Raw genomic sequence first — 18729 nt, forward strand, 5'->3', positions numbered from 1 at the left:
TTATATACTTTAGAAGATATCTTATAAACTTACGAAGATATCTAATAAAGTATATAAGATAATTCATATAACTTATACGATATGTTATAAAAATTAGATTATATATAAGATATCTTATATATTATATAAGATATCTCATATAATATATATGATATCTCATAAAGTAAATAAGATATCTTATAAAGTTTATAAGATATCTTATAAATATTTTTTTATATAAGCTATCTTATATACTTTATAAGATATCTCATATATTTTATAAGATATATTATATAGTTTAGAAGATATCTCATATAGTTTATAAGATATCTCATATAATTTATAAGATATCTTATAAAGAAAAGTATATGAGGTATCTTATGAATTATATTAGTATCTTATAAACTATATAAGATATCTTAAAAACTATATAAGATACCTTATAAAGTATATAAGATATCTTATGAACTATTTAAGATATCTTATAAACTATATGAGATATCTTATAAAGTTTATTAGATATCTTGAAGTTAGAATAAATAGTAAAACGGCTTGCTATTCACTGCAGATAAACTTCCATTTGAAAAGGTTCAGAATATGATTATGAAAAATATTGTTGGTGTCCATGGTAAGGCTTCCAACCTAGCTTTACGTACAGAACTGGAGCTTTATCCATTATATTCTATATCATATGAATTAATGTTTAAATATTATGTTAGGTTAACTGACATTGAAGTTGGTAACGACACAAAAATTGATCTATTAAGATCTTCATTCATAGAAGATAAACATTTGTATTCGCAGAAGAGCTCTTGCTGGAATCATTATATAAACTAAAAAGGTTACTTAATTTGGATTCACTTCAGGTATCATATATATAGCGTTTGATGATGCATTAAAAAACTTTTATAAATGCAAGATATTAAATCAACTTGAGCATATTAAATCTAATAACACAGGTTAACTCAGATTTTATAGTAAAATTTGCTGATTGTTCATTTATGACACAATGATTTGCTGATCATTTGACTTAAAAGCTTACCTAAGCCTCTAATACCAAAATATGAGCGATCACTTCTCACAAAAATTAGAATAAGAGCACATTCACTTGCCATTGAAACTGGGAGACACAGTAAACAAAACACTTTAGCAACGGAAAGATTCTGCAGATCCTGCGGAGATAAAGTAGAAGATGAAGTACACTTCCTTTTATATTGTCCCCTATATAAAAAAAATTTCGAGAGAAGTTTACTATTTTTCAAAATTTGATTAAAGATGATGATATCAAATCAGTAATCTATTTACTTAATCCAAATAATTTGGCTAAATCCAAAAACATATGCAATTATTTGAGACAAGCTTTTGAAGTTCACAATGACGTTTATCAGTTGGTCTACCATAAGTTATGTACTATACAAAATATAAAAGAGACTTTTAGTTATATATATATGATATATGTCATATCATTCATTGTCATTGATTTTCTCACGTTATGCATTATGCTTTATATTACGGATTACAAATGTGTCGAGTTTTGTGATTGGATAACAACACGGAGATGTCAGTATATATTCTGGAAACTGCCGGGGTATATACGACGTTTTTATCCCTATTTAGAACCTCAAAAATGTCATCATAACACCTGTTACTATTAACGTAGTCAAAAGCTATATAAGTTTTTTTTTCTAGTTCCAAGGCAGGTCTTCAAAAACGACTTGATGGTTTATCCAAATTTTGTACTAAATGGTGTTTAGAGGTCAATCTATCTAAAACCAAAGTTATTATATTTAACAAACCTGGTAAACTTTTAAAAGAATATTTTTATTTCGAAAAAGATACAATAGAATGTGTTAACAATTATAAGTATTTAGGTTTAAAATTTATATCTAGTGGACTTTTTAAGCAAGGAAAGGAAGAATTATACAAAAAATCACTAAAAGCTGTATTCAAATTGCAAAGATCTTTATCATCTTCCAATCCAAGTATTTCTACTCTATTACATATATATGACCATACAATAAAACCCATTTTAATGTATGGCAGTGAAATTACAGGTATGTTTAAAACTAGCTCTGCAGCATGCCAGAAAGAAAGTGAATATTTATTACAGCACATTTATATGAATGATTTTTTAGATAAACCCAATTTAAGATATATGAAGTATATATTAGGTGTAAAAAAAAAGTCTTCTGACCTAGCTGTGCTAGGAGAGCTTGGTAGATTCCCTTTATATTTTTCAGTTGTATTATCAATGCTGAAATATTGGTTTAGAATAAAAAAATATGAAAGATGGTTTACTGTATGATACCTATATGTGTAACAAAAACATTTTTAATAATAATATTGAAGGCTGGTATTCATCCATACATTACATTTTTAAAAAGCTGAATATTCATAATTTGGAGGTAAAGCTCAACTTTTTTATCAAGTCAGTTAAGCAAAAACTTTGTAATAGTTTTGTAAAATTTTAGAACACAAAAAGAAAAGATACAAAGAGTAGTAAATTAGATACTTATTTCAAACTTAAAACTTGTTTTTCGAAAGAAATGTATCTATCTTTAAACAATTTTCAGTTGAGAAGTGCCATATGTAAAATCAGAATCAGTGCACATGATCTCAAAATAGATAGAGACAGTTATAAAACTTTATATATAGAAAGAGACCAAAGGCTTTGTAAGAAATGTACTCTAAATCTGGTTGAAGATGAACAACATTTTATTACTAGTTGTCCAGCATACAATAATGATAGGGAGATATTTTTCAAGGAAATAAACTGTATCTGTCCCAATTTTATATATCTTTCAAATGAGGCAAAATTTGTTTGGTTATTTACCACTGAAAATTTATCTATATTTAAATATTTAGGGAGCTATATTATTACATGTCTAGATGTTAGACGAAATGTTAATTAATGTATGCAATAACAATGATAATTGTAATGATTTTATAGTTCTGATCCTGCCTGGAATTAAATGTATGTGATTTTTATAGAATGAAGATAATAACATCTGTCTGAACTTTTTAATGTTTCATTTTAATATATAAAAATGTTTTTCTGTTACAAATCATGATGTATTGTTTTATGTGTACATGTTATGCTGCCCATCAAGGGCCCTTGATTGGAATAATAAATATTCTTATTCTTATTCTTATTATACACTAAGGAATGTCAGAGGCTCACAGAGGGAAAACAATGACGTGCATCCGTCAATAATACATTTTTAATACAAAATCACGCAATTTACACTTCAAATACTTAAATCTAATGTTTTAAAGTGTTATTATAAATTATTACATAAAATTATTTCTACAGCAAATTACAAAATCCTTCACGTATGCGGAACAAATCAGGTTGGGTTTTTCAATATATGTGTTGTAAATAACAAAGCCACACACACACATACAAACACAAAACATGAAATCTAAAAACTTTACTGAAAACATTTTCTTAACGGAAAAAAAAATTGTCAAGATAAAAAAGGTGCATTTAAATGGCTTACTCAAAATATTAAGAAAAAATAAACATGTAATGAATATACATGCTGCATTGTGAATGTTTAACAAATACCTGCACTGGAAAAAAAAACATTAAGACAGGGGTAATCCGTAATATACAGAGGCGAATTTAGGGGGGGCAGGGGGCCCGCCCCCCCCCCCCCCCCATTTTGTGGGAAAAATTTGGTTGATTATATAGGGAATCACTGAAGCATGACTGGAGTGGGCCCCCTCTTAGGCAGTCAGTGGGCCCCCACTTGTGAAAATTTCTGGATCCGCCACTGATATATGTGTAATTCAAGTCTCAGACAGGGTATATACTGTGACATTCCCGTCTTAAGCCTTATATCCCCTTCGCCTTCGGCTCATGGGATATAAACTCTAAGTCGGGAATGTCACAGTAAATACCCTGTCTGAGACCTGAATAACATATAATATCTTATTTACATTATTTCTCATGTTATATATCATGTGTTGTACACTTGGATTACGCAATATTCAATCTTTCATATGTGCTTTATCCAATAAAGTATTTGAATATTTTAATTTGAAATTGAATTTGATAAAAGACTGAGTCAATGGATCAAAGGAACGATATAAGGACATAACCAAAATATGTAAACGAATATTCAACAGAACCTAGCAACTTATGATTACATAAGGGAAAGAAATTTTTTTAATTTTCCAGTGTTAATTTTTTGTTGTTGTTCTCCATGTGATTTAATTTTAATAGAACTAAAAAAAATAACGAATAAACGGGGTAAATTACAGATCAACGCCCCAAATCTCGAAGTGCGCAACTGTTAAAAGATAATTCATTATTTATTTAACATTTAGAAAATAGGAAATAAATTAGAGGTTCGAGAAGGTTAAAATATCACCCGGATGTATATAAAGACTTGCTCTTCAAACTTGCGCAATACTGAAGTGCGATAATACCTCTCATTAAGTGAAGTAAGTATTTACTGTATATTTTGTAATTGATATGATATATAATCTATTAATTTGTACACAGTGTATATTTTTTAAACAAGAAATGCCATTTGATATGTTTTTATAGTTTAGTCCATTTAAACCAAGGCATATACACACCTTATAAAATATTTTTCATAAGGGAGAGAAAACAATGAGAATTTTAAATATCCTACTATATGATTGTGTTTTGATGTGTGTATTCATTCGATGGTGTCTATTGTGCTATAGTTTTGTAGCAGAACAATGTCGGTTATTAATTTGCCACTGGACGTTGAGCAAACAACGATTAATCAATTAATCGGTTATCGTATTGATCACTAGAAATGGGAATCGACTATTCTATAGACATGTTATTGAAATTGTATCTACACAGAAACTTCTGAATAATATATTAGACAAATATTCACAGTTCTATTTGGGTATATATAGAAATTGATTTTACAAACATGTTAAGGGTCGGCTGGAAGTATTTTTTATATCTTTCCTGTTTTTTCCCCCGACGTATTTTTAGATTTTTATTTAATTTATCAGAAATTGAAAAAGTTTTATGATTGTTAACAGGGACAGTCTATACTAATATAGACTGTCCCTGTTGTTAAACGACACTTTGGAAAACTTCTAGCAATCGATAGTAATCATATTTCGGCGTACATTTACAAAAATCTGTGGGATATATTACTAACCAGACGGAAATGTACTAAAGTTACGGAAATTGTGAACAATTTTAGTTCCTTGAAAACAATGTGTATGTTCATAACTGATAACACATTGATTTATTGAGGCATATTGTTGGTTTACACTGAAACGCACATATTGATTGATAATCAACTTCTGAAGATTATTGAATCACTTACACTGTTCTACTGCAGTAATAGTCCATTAGTAAGAATAATTTAAAATGTGGAAATTGTGATATACACCTCATGAAAGTCTACAAATGAGTATTTTTGTCAACCAGTTGCATAATGAGTGTAGATGTTAGAAGAGAACCGAAAGATACCAAAGGGACATTCAAACTCACAAGTCGAAAATAAACTGGCAACGCCATGGCTAAAAAAGAAACAGACCAACAGACAAACAACAGCACACAAAAGTAATATGATTAATAATTACCATTTACTTCCTTACTTCGGAAGATAATTTGTATGCATTTTACAATAGATTACAATAGAGATGTGTCTCCCTTATCGTGTTATAGTGCGCTCTATAGAATTTATATCTCACTCGGTAAGGGTCTGTATGAAAAAAATCATTTATGAATTTCAAAATACTTTCATATTCTATATATGAAGGATATAAAAGAAATCATATATATATGCTTTTGACCATAGAATCAAATGTTGCGGCATTCTTAAATGGTTCAGTACTTAACTTATAATAACTTCCGTTTCTCATTTAATGATTGGCCTTTTTATATTAGTGTAATAAACAGAAGTATTATATTTTTACGGTGAAATTTACAGAACTTATTATCTAATCTAAGTCATTGACAATCTTCAAATTAAGCATATTCTCATATTCCCCCCTCCCCGGGCCTCACTATTTTCAATATTTTTTTTTATCCAGGTGGTTCTTTAACTTCAACTACCAACAAAGCAAACTGTTTTGTGGTTTTATCCTTGCCAAGTCGACATACATGTGATGTATATTTAATTTCTTTTAGGTATGAAAATTTCTATTTAATAAATGTTTGCACTTAGCTCTTACAGTTCACTTGCATATTACGACTGTTGACATTTTGGAAGCAAAAACGAAAGTAGAATTATTATATTCTCTGTTTAAACTGCTTATCTATCTTAGACACAATGAATGTCTGACTCTCAGAAATACTGGTTTCAACAGCAGTCACAGTTATTCACCTTCTTCCTTTTTCACACAATTTAATGTACTATAAGCTTATCGATTGTTATTTTACATATAATACAGTATTATATGGTTCTGTTATTATCCTGAAAATGTGTTAAATATTCGCAAATTACGTAAATCAAAAGATATCTTGAGGGCAACATATAGTTCAACAATAGGCTGATGTCTATATAGTTCAACAATAGGCTGATGTCTATATAGTTCAACAATAGGCTGATGTCTATATAGTTCAACAGTAGCTATATAGGCTGATTTCTGTATAGTTCAACAATAGGCTGATGTCTATATAGTTCAACAATAGGCTGATGTCTATATAGTTCAACAATAGGCTGATGTCTATATAGTTCAACAATAGGCTGATGTCTATATAGTTCAACAATAGGCTGATGTCTATATAGTTCAACAATAGGCTGATGTCTATATAGTTCAACAATAGGCTGATGTCTATATAGTTCAACAATAGGCTGATGTCTATATAGTTCAACAATAGGCTGATGTCTATATAGTTCAACAGTAGCTATATAGGCTGATTTCTGTATAGTTCAACAATAGGCTGATGTCTATATAGTTCAACAATAGGCTGATGTCTATATAGTTCAACAATAGGCTGATGTCTATATAGTTCAACAATAGGCTGATGTCTATATAGTTCAACAATAGGCTGATGTCTATATAGTTCAACAATAGGCTGATGTCTATATAGTTCAACAATAGGCTGATGTCTATATAGTTCAACAATAGGCTGATGTCTATATAGTTCAACAATAGGCTGATGTCTATATAGTTCAACAGTAGCTATATAGGCTGATTTCTGTATAGTTCAACAATAGGCTGATGTCTATATAGTTCAACAATAGGCTGATGTCTATATAGTTCAACAATAGGCTGATGTCTATATAGTTCAACAATAGGCTGATGTCTATATAGTTCAACAATAGGCTGATGTCTAACCAATATGTCAAGCTCTAAATCGTCCCGAGTCTATACATTTGTTAATGATTAAAACAGAAACTACCAAAGATCTGCCATCAACACCCAATTCTCCAAATAACAAAAATAAAACAACAAAATAAGGACACGGCATTAAACAACCACTGATGCATGAGGTTCCTGAATTGAGACAGACACATGAATATGCGGGATTCCAGTATTTTCAGTTGTTTTAGGTATTAACCGTCTCACTTTTGATTTCGATCAGCGAAGTAGCAAAAGGTACACATATGAATGTAAAAGCCGGGTTCTTCAGGCTTTTATTAATAAATAACTGCAACAGTGTGATACCGTTTCAAAAAATTGCTCCAGGTAAAAAGAAGAAACTAAAACAATTGAAATCGCTGTCCTACACTTGGTTTTGTGTATGTTATTATGACAACATATTTTGTTAAAATAATAGCATTCAAAGAAGATTCGCTACTCATTCGTTGATTTCAGTAGAACAAAAAGTAAACGAAAGCATCTTACGATTTGTTATACTGGAAACTACTCGATTGGTAGTAAAATTGTTATTAAAAAAAGTAAGTTAATATTCCACTATAATTGTTGGAATTTTATTTTGTGCCATTTTCAATAATTTATGATATCAACGAAAAATTGCCCATTTATGACTAACCTTCGTAAAATTTGGTTTGTTGATTAGTCTGTTGCGAGTAACACTGACGGAATTTGTTTTCTTGGATATGCATCGGATATTAAGAGGTTTTGTCAAGTACGTGTTAGGCTCCTGTGAAATTTCAGGTATAAGCCTTTGCATTCTTAGAGCTCTCACAACACCGAAGCAAAATTTGAACCAAATTCAAGAAACCAGCTTAGTTAACTGTAAAGGTGATCCGAAAAAGTTTCACATTGTATTGTCAATTCTATAATTTAGAAATTTCTTGTAGGTCTGGGCGAGTTGTTAAAATATCACTTACTAAAACATTGGTTACCGTGCTAGTTTTCGAGAAAATTGAGGCTGAACATGTCGGACTTTAGCATTTTTGTAAAAAGTAGTTAAGCAAAGTTATAAAATTTTTACAGTAGATATTCTTCTCATAAATTAATAAGATTGGACTAATTTTGAAGCTGTTGTAAGTGGAAATAAGGGTAAGCATAAATCTGTATAAGAATGATTGGTTTATAATTTAAGCTATGCATAGTAGCATATGTAGAATTATAGGGACAGTTGACACCCTAAGCCTTGTTAAATTCCATTCCCGATCAGGATTCAAAATAAAACCAAAAACTACTGTTTACTTTTCAATTTACTATGTATTCTACTGTAAATACCAGTTCAGAAGTACTGGCTACTTAGCGGGTGGTGTCTTCGGAAACTGTGTCAACCAGCAACGGCATATTCATGTTGTCTTTTAGTTTCATTCAGCAATAACAAAATAAAGTGTTTTAAAAAATAAAGCGTTATTCATTTTTTGAATCTGGGCCATTTTATCGGACTTTCAATATTTTAAACATAAGAAATAAGAGAGAATCTGTAAAATGACAAAAGTCGACAAAATGGTATTTCTAGCTACTAATCAATCTAATTAAAATATAGAACTCTGATTTCGTTATCTCTTATGGATTATGGAGATAATGAAATCAGAGTTCTATATTTTAATTAGAGTGAGTTACTCGTCGAACGAAGTTCTGGATAAACATGAAAACTTTCTCAAATTTTGATATATATATAGATTGTTGATGTGGTTCATAAGTGTTTCTCGTTTCCCGTTTTTTATATAGATTAGACCGTTAGTTTTCCCGTTTGAATGGTTTTACACTAGTAATTTTTGGGGCCCTTTATAGCTTGCTGTTCGGTGTGAGCCAAGGCTCCGTGTTGAAGACCGTACTTTGACCTATAATGGTTTACTTTTATAAATTTTGACTTGGATGGAGGGTTGTCTCATTGACACTCATACCACATCTTCTTATATCTATGTATGTAAATTGAGAATTGAAAACAAAATCTTAATGTGTATTCACTATGAATAATTATATGTTGAAAACATACATACAGACGAAGGAGGTACTTTAACGAACAAAATAAACGCCAATAAACATTAAATGGGAATTATTCACCATTTTCTATCTGATTTCATTTTTTATTTGTAATTAGTTTTACCGCTTACCCATTGTGGTTAGTGTTCAATTGGTTTATATTTAGGGCTCTTAGAAGATGTAGACCTTCTTTTTTCATCATATATGCAAACTTATATGTTTGGTGTAGAAGTTTTAAAGGCTACATGTAGTGATTTATTAATGAACTCTGTAATACTAGTAGATAACATATCAGAAAATGAAGCCACCCGGAAAATATCAATTAAAATATAGAAAATGCCCTTCAAGAAAACATTGGGATTGTGTTCCTGAACAAGATGTATTTTGTGAAAGTTTTAATCAAACTATAAATCCTTAGTATTTAAACATGGTTATCCAAGTTAAGAGTTTGACTCTCGCCGTTTGAAAGATATTCAATTTTCTCATTTCATGCATTTAAAATTCAGTTTTACAGTTTGACAATTAGGGTCGACCTCCTATTACAGAAATGGAAATGTCATCAGTCTTGATTTGCCTTTTTTCGTATTGAATATTTTGATATTTGAAAAATTCGAACTATAAATAACTGCGACAGTTTTGACAGACATTTGCATAACAACAAATACATTTTAAGAAACATATTTTTAATCACACTATATGGTTTTAAAATATACTGGCGAAATAACGCAGAAAGTCATACATCCCAAGTTGTTTGGTTTTAATCATTCACAAGACCCGTAACTTTTATTAAGAATTCGCCTTTCCTTATATACATTTTAGATCATAAAACACAAAATTTGTTTTTATAGGTGTTTTCACCAAATTTGATAAACAAAAAATCGTAATAGTCTTCAGCGTTATTTAAGGAATGACTGTAATATTTTTTCTGTCTATCATGGAAGAAATAACATAAAAAATATGGTGCACACTGAATAACCGGCGTAGCGGGTTATTTTAAAGTGTGAACCACATTTTTTATGTTATTTCGAATAGACAGAAAAAATATTAAAGACATTTCTTATAATTTAATTCTAAAAAGGAGTAAATATGATAAAAACGTTGATGACGTCGCGGTCACATGACAAAATCATGTCTATGAGCTGATAGACAAAACACTTTCAGCAAATCAGAAGACGTGTTACATCCAAAATTAAAGTATTGCCAGATGGAAAATTGAAGATATGTCATTCTCCATTTGACTGATTCTTAGATAGTATTATACCAAATTTATCATTTTGATGTGAGTTTTTAACTCCTAATAGCTGTAATCATAGTTTTATTGTTTCACTGTATTTGGAATATAAGAGCTTTATGCTTTCATTATGTGGATAGGTAAAATGTATATAATTCTGAAAATTACATTCGAATTACAATCATTGTTTTCAGTTTGACTCGCAGGAGCCGTGTTTGTTTAGAGAAAGTTAGTTAACCTTTAATTGTAAACGATCAGATCATCAATTATAATTGTGTCCCAATTGGCTAAGCATTTTATTGAAAGACAACTTACGAAGTTTACGACAGGTGAAGACAAACGCCGAATTGGCAATTGCTCATGCTTCTTTTTACCAGATGAGCCAAAAGGAATTCCAAATTTGTTCCAGTTCTGTCAGGTAACATTATAATTGTAAAAATTTATTTTCTTACAGGTGTAAATCATGTCTTCGAACACATTAAAACAAAGAATACTTGTCTGTGGGGGAGGAAATGGTGCACATTGTTTATCCACGTTAGCTGCCTCACAGAAAAAATCAGAGGTACATGTTCTGACTTTATTTCAAGACGAGGCTGAACGTTGGACAAAACTGTTGGAGGATTCCGATGTAAAATTGACAATAACCGATCTAGATGGAAGCCAGCGAGAGCTATTTGCAAAGCCAACCCTGATAACGAAGGATTCAGAAATAGCGATGGCTGGTGTTCAAATCATTTTCCTTGTCGTTCCAGCTTTCGCTCATGCACAATATTTTACGGCTATAGCACCACACCTTCAACCGAATACACTGATTGTTGGGCTTCCTGGGCAAGCTGGATTTGAATTTCAATGTAGAAGTATACTAGGTAACAAAGCGAGCACGTGTACTATAGCATCATTAGAATCACTGCCGTGGGCGTGTCGTATATTAGAATTCGGTAGACACGCTCAAATCCTTGGGGCAAAAGAATCTTTAGGTATATCCTACATTAAAGGAAAGTCGTGTAAATTACCCTTTCCAGAAGTCGAGTCCATTCAGGAAATTCTTGGTAAAAAACCCATAATTGAAAAAATACAGAACTACATTGCAATCAACTTGATGGCAAAATCTATGGTCCATCCTCCCATGCTATACGGAAAATGGGGAGACTGGGATGGAAAACCTTTACAGAAAGAACCATTATTTTATCAAGGTATAGATGAAAGACAAGCAGGATTGTTATCTAAAGTCAGTGACGAATTGTTAGCTACTGGGAAAATGTTGGAAGAACTCAAAGAAGGCATAGACATGTCACAAGTAATACATATTTTTGATTGGTATAAAACTTACTATACAGATCAAATAACTGACAAAAGTTGTCTAATGATGGCCATGAGAACGAATAGTGCGTATGATGGACTTGTTCATCCCATGATTAAAACTGAAGAGGGCTACATTCCAAATTTCAATCACCGATACACAACCGAGGATATTCCATATGGTCTTGTTGTAATGAAGGGCATTGCTGAAATTGCCGGAGTAGATACTCCCGTCATGGATGAAATTATTGCATGGGCACAACAAAAACTAGGCCAGGAGTACATCGTGGGATCGAAGCTTTCAGGGAAAGATGTTGACACAGCCAGAGCACCTCAGTCGTATGGACTAAAAACAGTCGATGAACTTTTTGATACTTAATGACCATTGAATTGTTAAGTTTTCGTGTGCCATAATGTTAATTAATTTATTTTATTTTTTTATAGGTAATATATTTTATGACCAGTATCATATTTTTTGTTTATGCTACCCTATACAAAAACATATTACATTTTTATTACAATAGATTATAGTATCTTAGCATTAACAGACTACATGTATAATTATTTATGTAAATCAGCATCAAATTCCCTCTTTCTTGAATTTAATAATTGCAAAATGTTTGTGCAATACTATGCTTATGGTAAAAGGATAAACAAGTAATTATCAGCCAATCTGCATTACTTTCTTAGTTGCAATGGTAATGGTTTAATATCCGAGCTATTTTCATATTTCCTCTATGTGCTACATGTATAAGTTGCGGATTGTTATTTGTTATACTTGGGATGTTGTAGTTATCTCCCTTGTATCAGATATTTTATTAAAGTTTGATTTTAGAATACTTTTTGCAGTCTTTGTTTTATTTCGCACTTCACTTGTTTTGAAAGAAAGATATGTCAAGATCGTTGACAAAGCGAAAGGGTAACAACCATTGTTTGCCGGCAACAATGGTCGGATAAAATTTCAAAAATTGTCTTATTTATGTTTATTATTCTTAATTTCCAAAGACGATAACAAATTTATTTTGATGAAAATTCAATTCATAAAAATAGTCAGACTTGATATTTCTTGAATAACTAGATACCTTCAAAATGCACACAGCTATAGTTACTTGTTTTGCGGAAGAAAAACTTTTAGCACCGCTCTAAATAGATAAACTAATTTAAAATTAGATTTATAACAGAGTATTACTTTTAATCTAACCATGCAAAACCAACAGGCTAACTGAAGGTAAGTTAGTATATATTAAATAAGCATAAACATATATACATACGGCAACATACATGCATATAAATCAATAACATTGACCAGCAAACGTGAAAAGAAGAAATACCACCATTTAATCGACTTTCGTGTACAAAGACAAAATACATCATGAAAATGAATGCCTTTTTCTAAACGCATAGTATGGAACACTTGAGTATAGTAATGCTGAATTAATAAACTTGAGAGTTTACAGATAGAGATTGAAAGGATCAAGGCTAGCTTCTATAAATGTATTGTAGAATGAAAATTTCGAAGATTCTTTTCTTGGCGTAGTTTTATAAAACAACTTACCCTATCGCAACTTTAGTTCAAATATACTACCCAAATGTCTCAATGCATTTATTCTTATAATTACAAAGAATTCCAAATCCTTTACAACCGATAATTATTAATGATAAATAATTACTATAGAAAAGCTTAAAAACATCATAATTGTATATCGTGCAATGTGTTGATAAAATGAATAGATTTGTATAGCTTTTCATCAATAAAATAAAATTTTAAGATTGGAAACGCGTCTGATGTGTTTTCGAGTCCTCCAAGTTAAAAGAAATTGTTATTTTTCATAAAATGTACATTTCTTTGGAAAATAATTGATGTTTTCTTCAAATTTTATTTTTATACCACCGCTCCAAAAGAGGGGAAATATGGTTAACATCTATCCGTCCGTCAGTCTGTACTTAACACATTTCTGTCGAACTTTTTCTCAGCAACTACACCTTATATAGCTTCTCGATCATTTGACACCAATCTTCATCTGGTAATGCAATAACATGTGACACGTTATCAATTACTTCGGTGTTCTTCTTCCTGTTTGCCAAATTCGTATAACCTATAATTATCTAACCCCAAAACATGTCCGAAGGTGAGAGCTTTATATAACACTTTTCCAGAACAAAGGATAGACAAGATTGTTACCGGTAGAAACAATACAGACATTGACAAACGAAATAATACAAAGTATAACACTGAAAACTAAAGCAAAATGCAACACGACTTCCTTTTAATGCAAAACTAGCGATAAACTCCGGTGCTCCAGAAGATTAAGCAGTTCTGCACCACTAGTTACAACCATCGCTTTGCTAGTTTAAAGTAAAAATTCAGTGTTGTTACAACCCAGGAAGAGGACGGGATTGTGGCTGCAACAAGTGGAACATGTCTATATATGTGTAGGTGTGTTTTTCTGTTGTATCATTGGTTCACTATTCGAGATTATAAGATTGGGTTGGGTACACTTTTAACTAAGCCGTATGATAACCTTGTAGTGTCAGTGTGCGAAATTGTATTATGAATTGCTGTCTCGTGTACGTTTACCTTACTTTTTCATTCTAAAAATGTCCGAAAATATAAGTGTAAATCACCATTCACAGAAGAAAACCTGTTGCAGCTACACAGAACAGTAAGATACAAAGGTAATTAAAATTAACCCGACAAACTTTGAACCGCCATCATCACAAATGTTGATCGGTAATCCGAATACATAACCAAAAAAAAAACATGTCAGAAAGTCAGCAACGTAACCCTTATTTGAAAACGGCAGTAAATGTTACGGGTTTAATGAAAGTTTTATTTAAGCACTGAACAATACGATTATAAGATATTATTTTGTATAAACGTTATCAAGCATTAAATTGGTGAAATTTTAATCCAGTGAGTCGCTCATTGTTCTTCAATCATTTTCAATTTTAGGGGAAAACTAATTCCAGTATGGAGAGAGTAATATCGCCTATCAACTGTATCGAGCATCCAAAATTGCTCTTGAGTTATTATTGTTCTAGTCACGATACAGTATTCTGTGATAATTGCAAAACTGAAATACATGGATCTTGTGCTGAAGTCCACACTGTTAAAAATGCATCCAAGTCAATCAGTGATGGTGACATTGTAAAAGCCCTTGTATCCCGTATAACGGAAGCAAAGGAATCACTATCAGGTACAACCGACAAACTTGAAGACAACATAGCTACTTTAAGCCGACAATATGACAGAATTAAGCAAAATATTTTCACTGCACGGCAATCTATCAATGAGTATTTTGATTCTCTGGAGGCAGAATTGACCAATGTTGTGCATGAACGCTGCATTAAGGGCGTAGAAGAGAAAATAGTAGAACTGGAGAGAAGGAATTATACTTTAGACCAATGGGAAGACGATCTACAGTTAGCCATGCGCAATGATGATGAAGAAATGCTGTTTACAGTAGTAAAGATCTTAAGTAAATTACATAATGATATGGACTCATATTTAAATGACATTTTTAAAGAAATAAAAATAAAGCATGTTAGATGGACCCCAATTAGAACAGACAAGGCGTCAATAGTATCCTTTGTTGGCAAAGTGTCTTTGAGCGAAATGTCATCCACAATACAGAGACCAAGCTCTGGTAAATTTACGAAAGCCTTGACTCGCGAATCAAGTCGGGTTTCTCCAAGGAGCATTGGAGCCGTTAATATCACACAGGAAAGTAAAACAGAGCAAGGTCTAGAGAAGGTGTCAATAAAAACTAAACAGGGATGGGATGAGATTTCTAGTAAAGTTAAGGACGAGGAAGTAGAAATCACCGGTGTTAATGCGGGCTTAAATCGGGCAAGTACAAAAAACGACATGAAATCAACTGAAACGTCCACGGTTATTGATTTAGAAGATGGAAGTTTGAAAGGCACCAACGTGTCTAATGACACAAATAACCGAACGGAAATAAAAGTAGATGAGAAAATTTGCCAAGAAAACGATAGTGAGCAAAACCAACACATTGGGAATTCACTTAACCAAGAGAAAGGCGATACTGTTCCTGATGGTGGCAGAAAAATGACAAGTACGAGAGGGTCTAGTCGATGTAAACCTGAGCCAACCATTTATAGTGCAAAGTCTAAATTTGAAGCAACTAACTTAGGGCGGAAAAGTAGCACAGAGATGCAGAGAGGATTATTTTTGAGAAATGATGGTATGCTATTCATGGACAAGACTAACAAACACATTTTTATATGCAACAAAGAAGGGCAGATGCTGCATAAAATTAGCCTCAATTATGAACCCCTGGATGTTACAATGTTGGATGAGGGTCGTGCAGTGGCAACTATAGGAGACAATGGAATTCAAATAGTCAACATACACAGCCTACGAAAAGAAAAAGCTCACGATGTCGGGGGATTCTGTGGAGGGATCACATCATATAAAGGACAAATAATTGTAAGTGTAGATAAGAAGTTGCGTTTACTCGACGCTTTGGGGTATACACTGCGTCGTTTACAACATGATGGGAGCGCCTCATTTGTCTGCTCAGATAATGCGGGTAAGATATATTATACCGACTCAATGGATCATGCCGTTCATTGCATAGCATGGTTTGGAATCCCAGTGTTTACCTACAGCAACAAGGGCTTAAAGTGTCCAATGGGAATCGTTGTTGATTCTGATTGGTTCGTCTACGTGGCTGGGTTTGAATCGTGTAATGTGCAAAAGCTGTGGCCAAATGGAAGATATCATTCTGACTTTTTGACTGAAAAGGATGAATTGCATGAACCATCATCTCTTGCATACAACGAGAATGAACATGAAATTTTAGTTATAAGTGACAATAACCAAACTGTGGAATTGTATGATCTGAATGATGGCATTCGACATCAACAGTAGGAGTTTTCCTCATGAAAGGATTTGTATAATTTTCAAACTTCTTTGGTCTCTTGAACTTTAACAAAAATGGCAACTCTCATTCTATGTGAAGATATTAATGTTGTTTTGTTTCCAGTATATTAAAAAGGGAAAATGTGTACATTAGCACAGACATAAATATATAACCATGATAAATGTCCCTCGTATATATATATTTTTAATCAATCTGCATACAGTATAATAGTAACTGGAATTCTTGAATAAATATAAAAATAGTCATTCCAGGAATTTGTCTTTGCCATAATTCACTTTTTTCAAACCCAAGTCATTCCAAATGACAATCAATTATTAGATTAATGGGAAAGGGTTAATTGATCTTAATTGTTTGACAATCTGACAAAAAACGATAACGATATATTTTTTTTTCAATTTGACAATAACCGGGACAACTAAAGGAGTGAAAAAATGATACGGGAAAAATCGTTCTTTGGCACTAGCTAGCGAAAGCTAAATAGCCTCGTTTGACGAATGACAACAATTAATCCAGGCCCATATGAGGGTCATGATTGCAAACTAGAGATTCCAAGAATGCAGTGTCATTCAGTGGCATATGCACATGATAGTTTTTGTTTCTGAAATAAATTTTTGATGCTTTGGCAGTTGAAAGTGGATAAAAATGCAGAAAAAAAGACCCTCTTCTTGACACTTTATTCAGAAAATGTTTGGGAACGGGAGTTCCCATATCAGCTGTATCCGGAAGATTAATAAAACTGCTGAGAAGCAAACATTTAACATGCACATTTTTTTTTTGTTATTTGCATTCATTTGAGCCCCTATTTAATAGCAATTCAACAAAATAAGTTGAAATAAACCTCCCAAGTATCACATTCAGAAAATTCAAGGATTCTCCACATACGGCAGGTTCTTAAGTTGGTGTTAGTTTTGCAATGTTACCGAAAAACAGACATATGGCCTCTTCCGAACATTTGAAAGTCCCTACTATGTACTGGTTACCTAAATTGCACAAAAAACCATTTAAATTCCGTTTCATCTCCGCATCTAGTAAGTGTTCTACTACTAATCTATCCGTGCTTCTAACTACCTCCCTTACTACTATCAAAGAACTTGTTATTAACTTTTGTAATAAAGCTTATGAAAATAATGGTATTAATTATTTTTGGAGTGTTAAAAATTCTTTAGAGGTTTTAGACAAAATACATGCTTTTGATGGTCCTTTTAATTCTGTTGACAGTCATGATTTTTCTACTCTCTATACTACACTTCCACACAATCTTATCAAGAAAAAGTTTTCATATTTAATTAAATGGTCTTTTGAAAAATCTCATTACAAATTTATTTGCTGTAACTCGTTTAAAGCCTTTTTCTGTAACGAAAAAGGAAAGTATGCTAGATACACTTACTGGAAATGTGAAGATATGATTGAAGCTTTAAATTTTCTCCTGGACAACATATATGTACGTTTCGGCGATAGAGTGTATCGACAAGTAGTAGGTATTCCTATGGGCACTAACTGCGCCCCTTTAATAGCAGATTTATTCCTGTATTGCTATGAATCTCAGTTTATGACCAAACTCAGTAAAGACACGTCATTGATACATTTGGTTGATACATTCAACAATACCTTCCGTTATCTAGATGATATTTTTTCGTTAAATAATCCAGAGTTCTCTAAATATACTACCGAAATTTACCGAATAGAACTTACTTTAACTAAATCTAACATAAACAGCAGTAGTTGTCCTTTTCTGGATTTGGACATTTCAATCTCTAAAGGAAAACTCCATACGAAAATTTACGACAAAAGAGACGATTTTTCATTCCATATTGTTAATTTTCCTTTTTCAGACGGCGATGTTCCTTTGGCTCCATCATACGGTGTATATATATCCCAACTCGTTCGTTATGCCCGTGTGTGTAGTAATGTCATAGATTTTAACGAACGTAATCAATGCATCACTGGTAAATTATTAAATCAAGGATTTCGTTACCATAAATTACGTAAAACATTTTCTAAGTT

General features: G+C 31.9%; 2 protein-coding genes across 3 annotated transcripts; both read left to right on the forward strand.

Annotated features, from left to right (window-relative positions):
• Window positions 1-4275: 4275 nt before the first annotated feature.
• LOC127726287 (opine dehydrogenase-like) lies at window positions 4276-12654 on the forward strand. Of its 2 annotated transcripts, none has more exons than XM_052233607.1 (2): window positions 4276-4428; window positions 10971-12654. In XM_052233607.1, exon 2 carries the CDS (start codon window positions 10980-10982, stop codon window positions 12192-12194), a length of 1215 nt encoding a protein of 404 aa, XP_052089567.1. In that variant the 5' UTR covers window positions 4276-4428; window positions 10971-10979; the 3' UTR covers window positions 12195-12654. The 2 variants fall into 2 exon arrangements, with proteins under 2 accessions (XP_052089567.1, XP_052089576.1); XM_052233616.1 differs by lacking the exon at window positions 4276-4428 and adding an exon at window positions 6016-6112.
• Window positions 12655-12764: 110 nt separating this feature from the next.
• Window positions 12765-16970, forward strand: LOC127726278 (uncharacterized). The gene is made up of 2 exons (XM_052233595.1): window positions 12765-13043; window positions 14769-16970. The coding sequence occupies exon 2, from the start codon at window positions 14787-14789 to the stop codon at window positions 16710-16712; it is 1926 nt and encodes a 641-aa protein (XP_052089555.1). The 5' UTR covers window positions 12765-13043; window positions 14769-14786; the 3' UTR covers window positions 16713-16970.
• Window positions 16971-18729: the final 1759 nt, after the last annotated feature.

The sequence above is a fragment of the Mytilus californianus genome, unplaced genomic scaffold, assembly GCF_021869535.1.
Source record: "Mytilus californianus isolate M0D057914Y unplaced genomic scaffold, xbMytCali1.0.p SCAF_1, whole genome shotgun sequence".
In the NCBI taxonomy this organism is placed as follows: domain Eukaryota; kingdom Metazoa; phylum Mollusca; class Bivalvia; order Mytilida; family Mytilidae; genus Mytilus; species Mytilus californianus.

Coding starts and splice junctions, on each gene's coding strand:
- LOC127726287 (XM_052233607.1), top strand. CDS start 10,980: ATGTCTTCGAACACATTAAAACAAAGAATACTTGTCTGTGGGGGAGGA.
- LOC127726278 (XM_052233595.1), top strand. CDS start 14,787: ATGGAGAGAGTAATATCGCCTATCAACTGTATCGAGCATCCAAAATTG.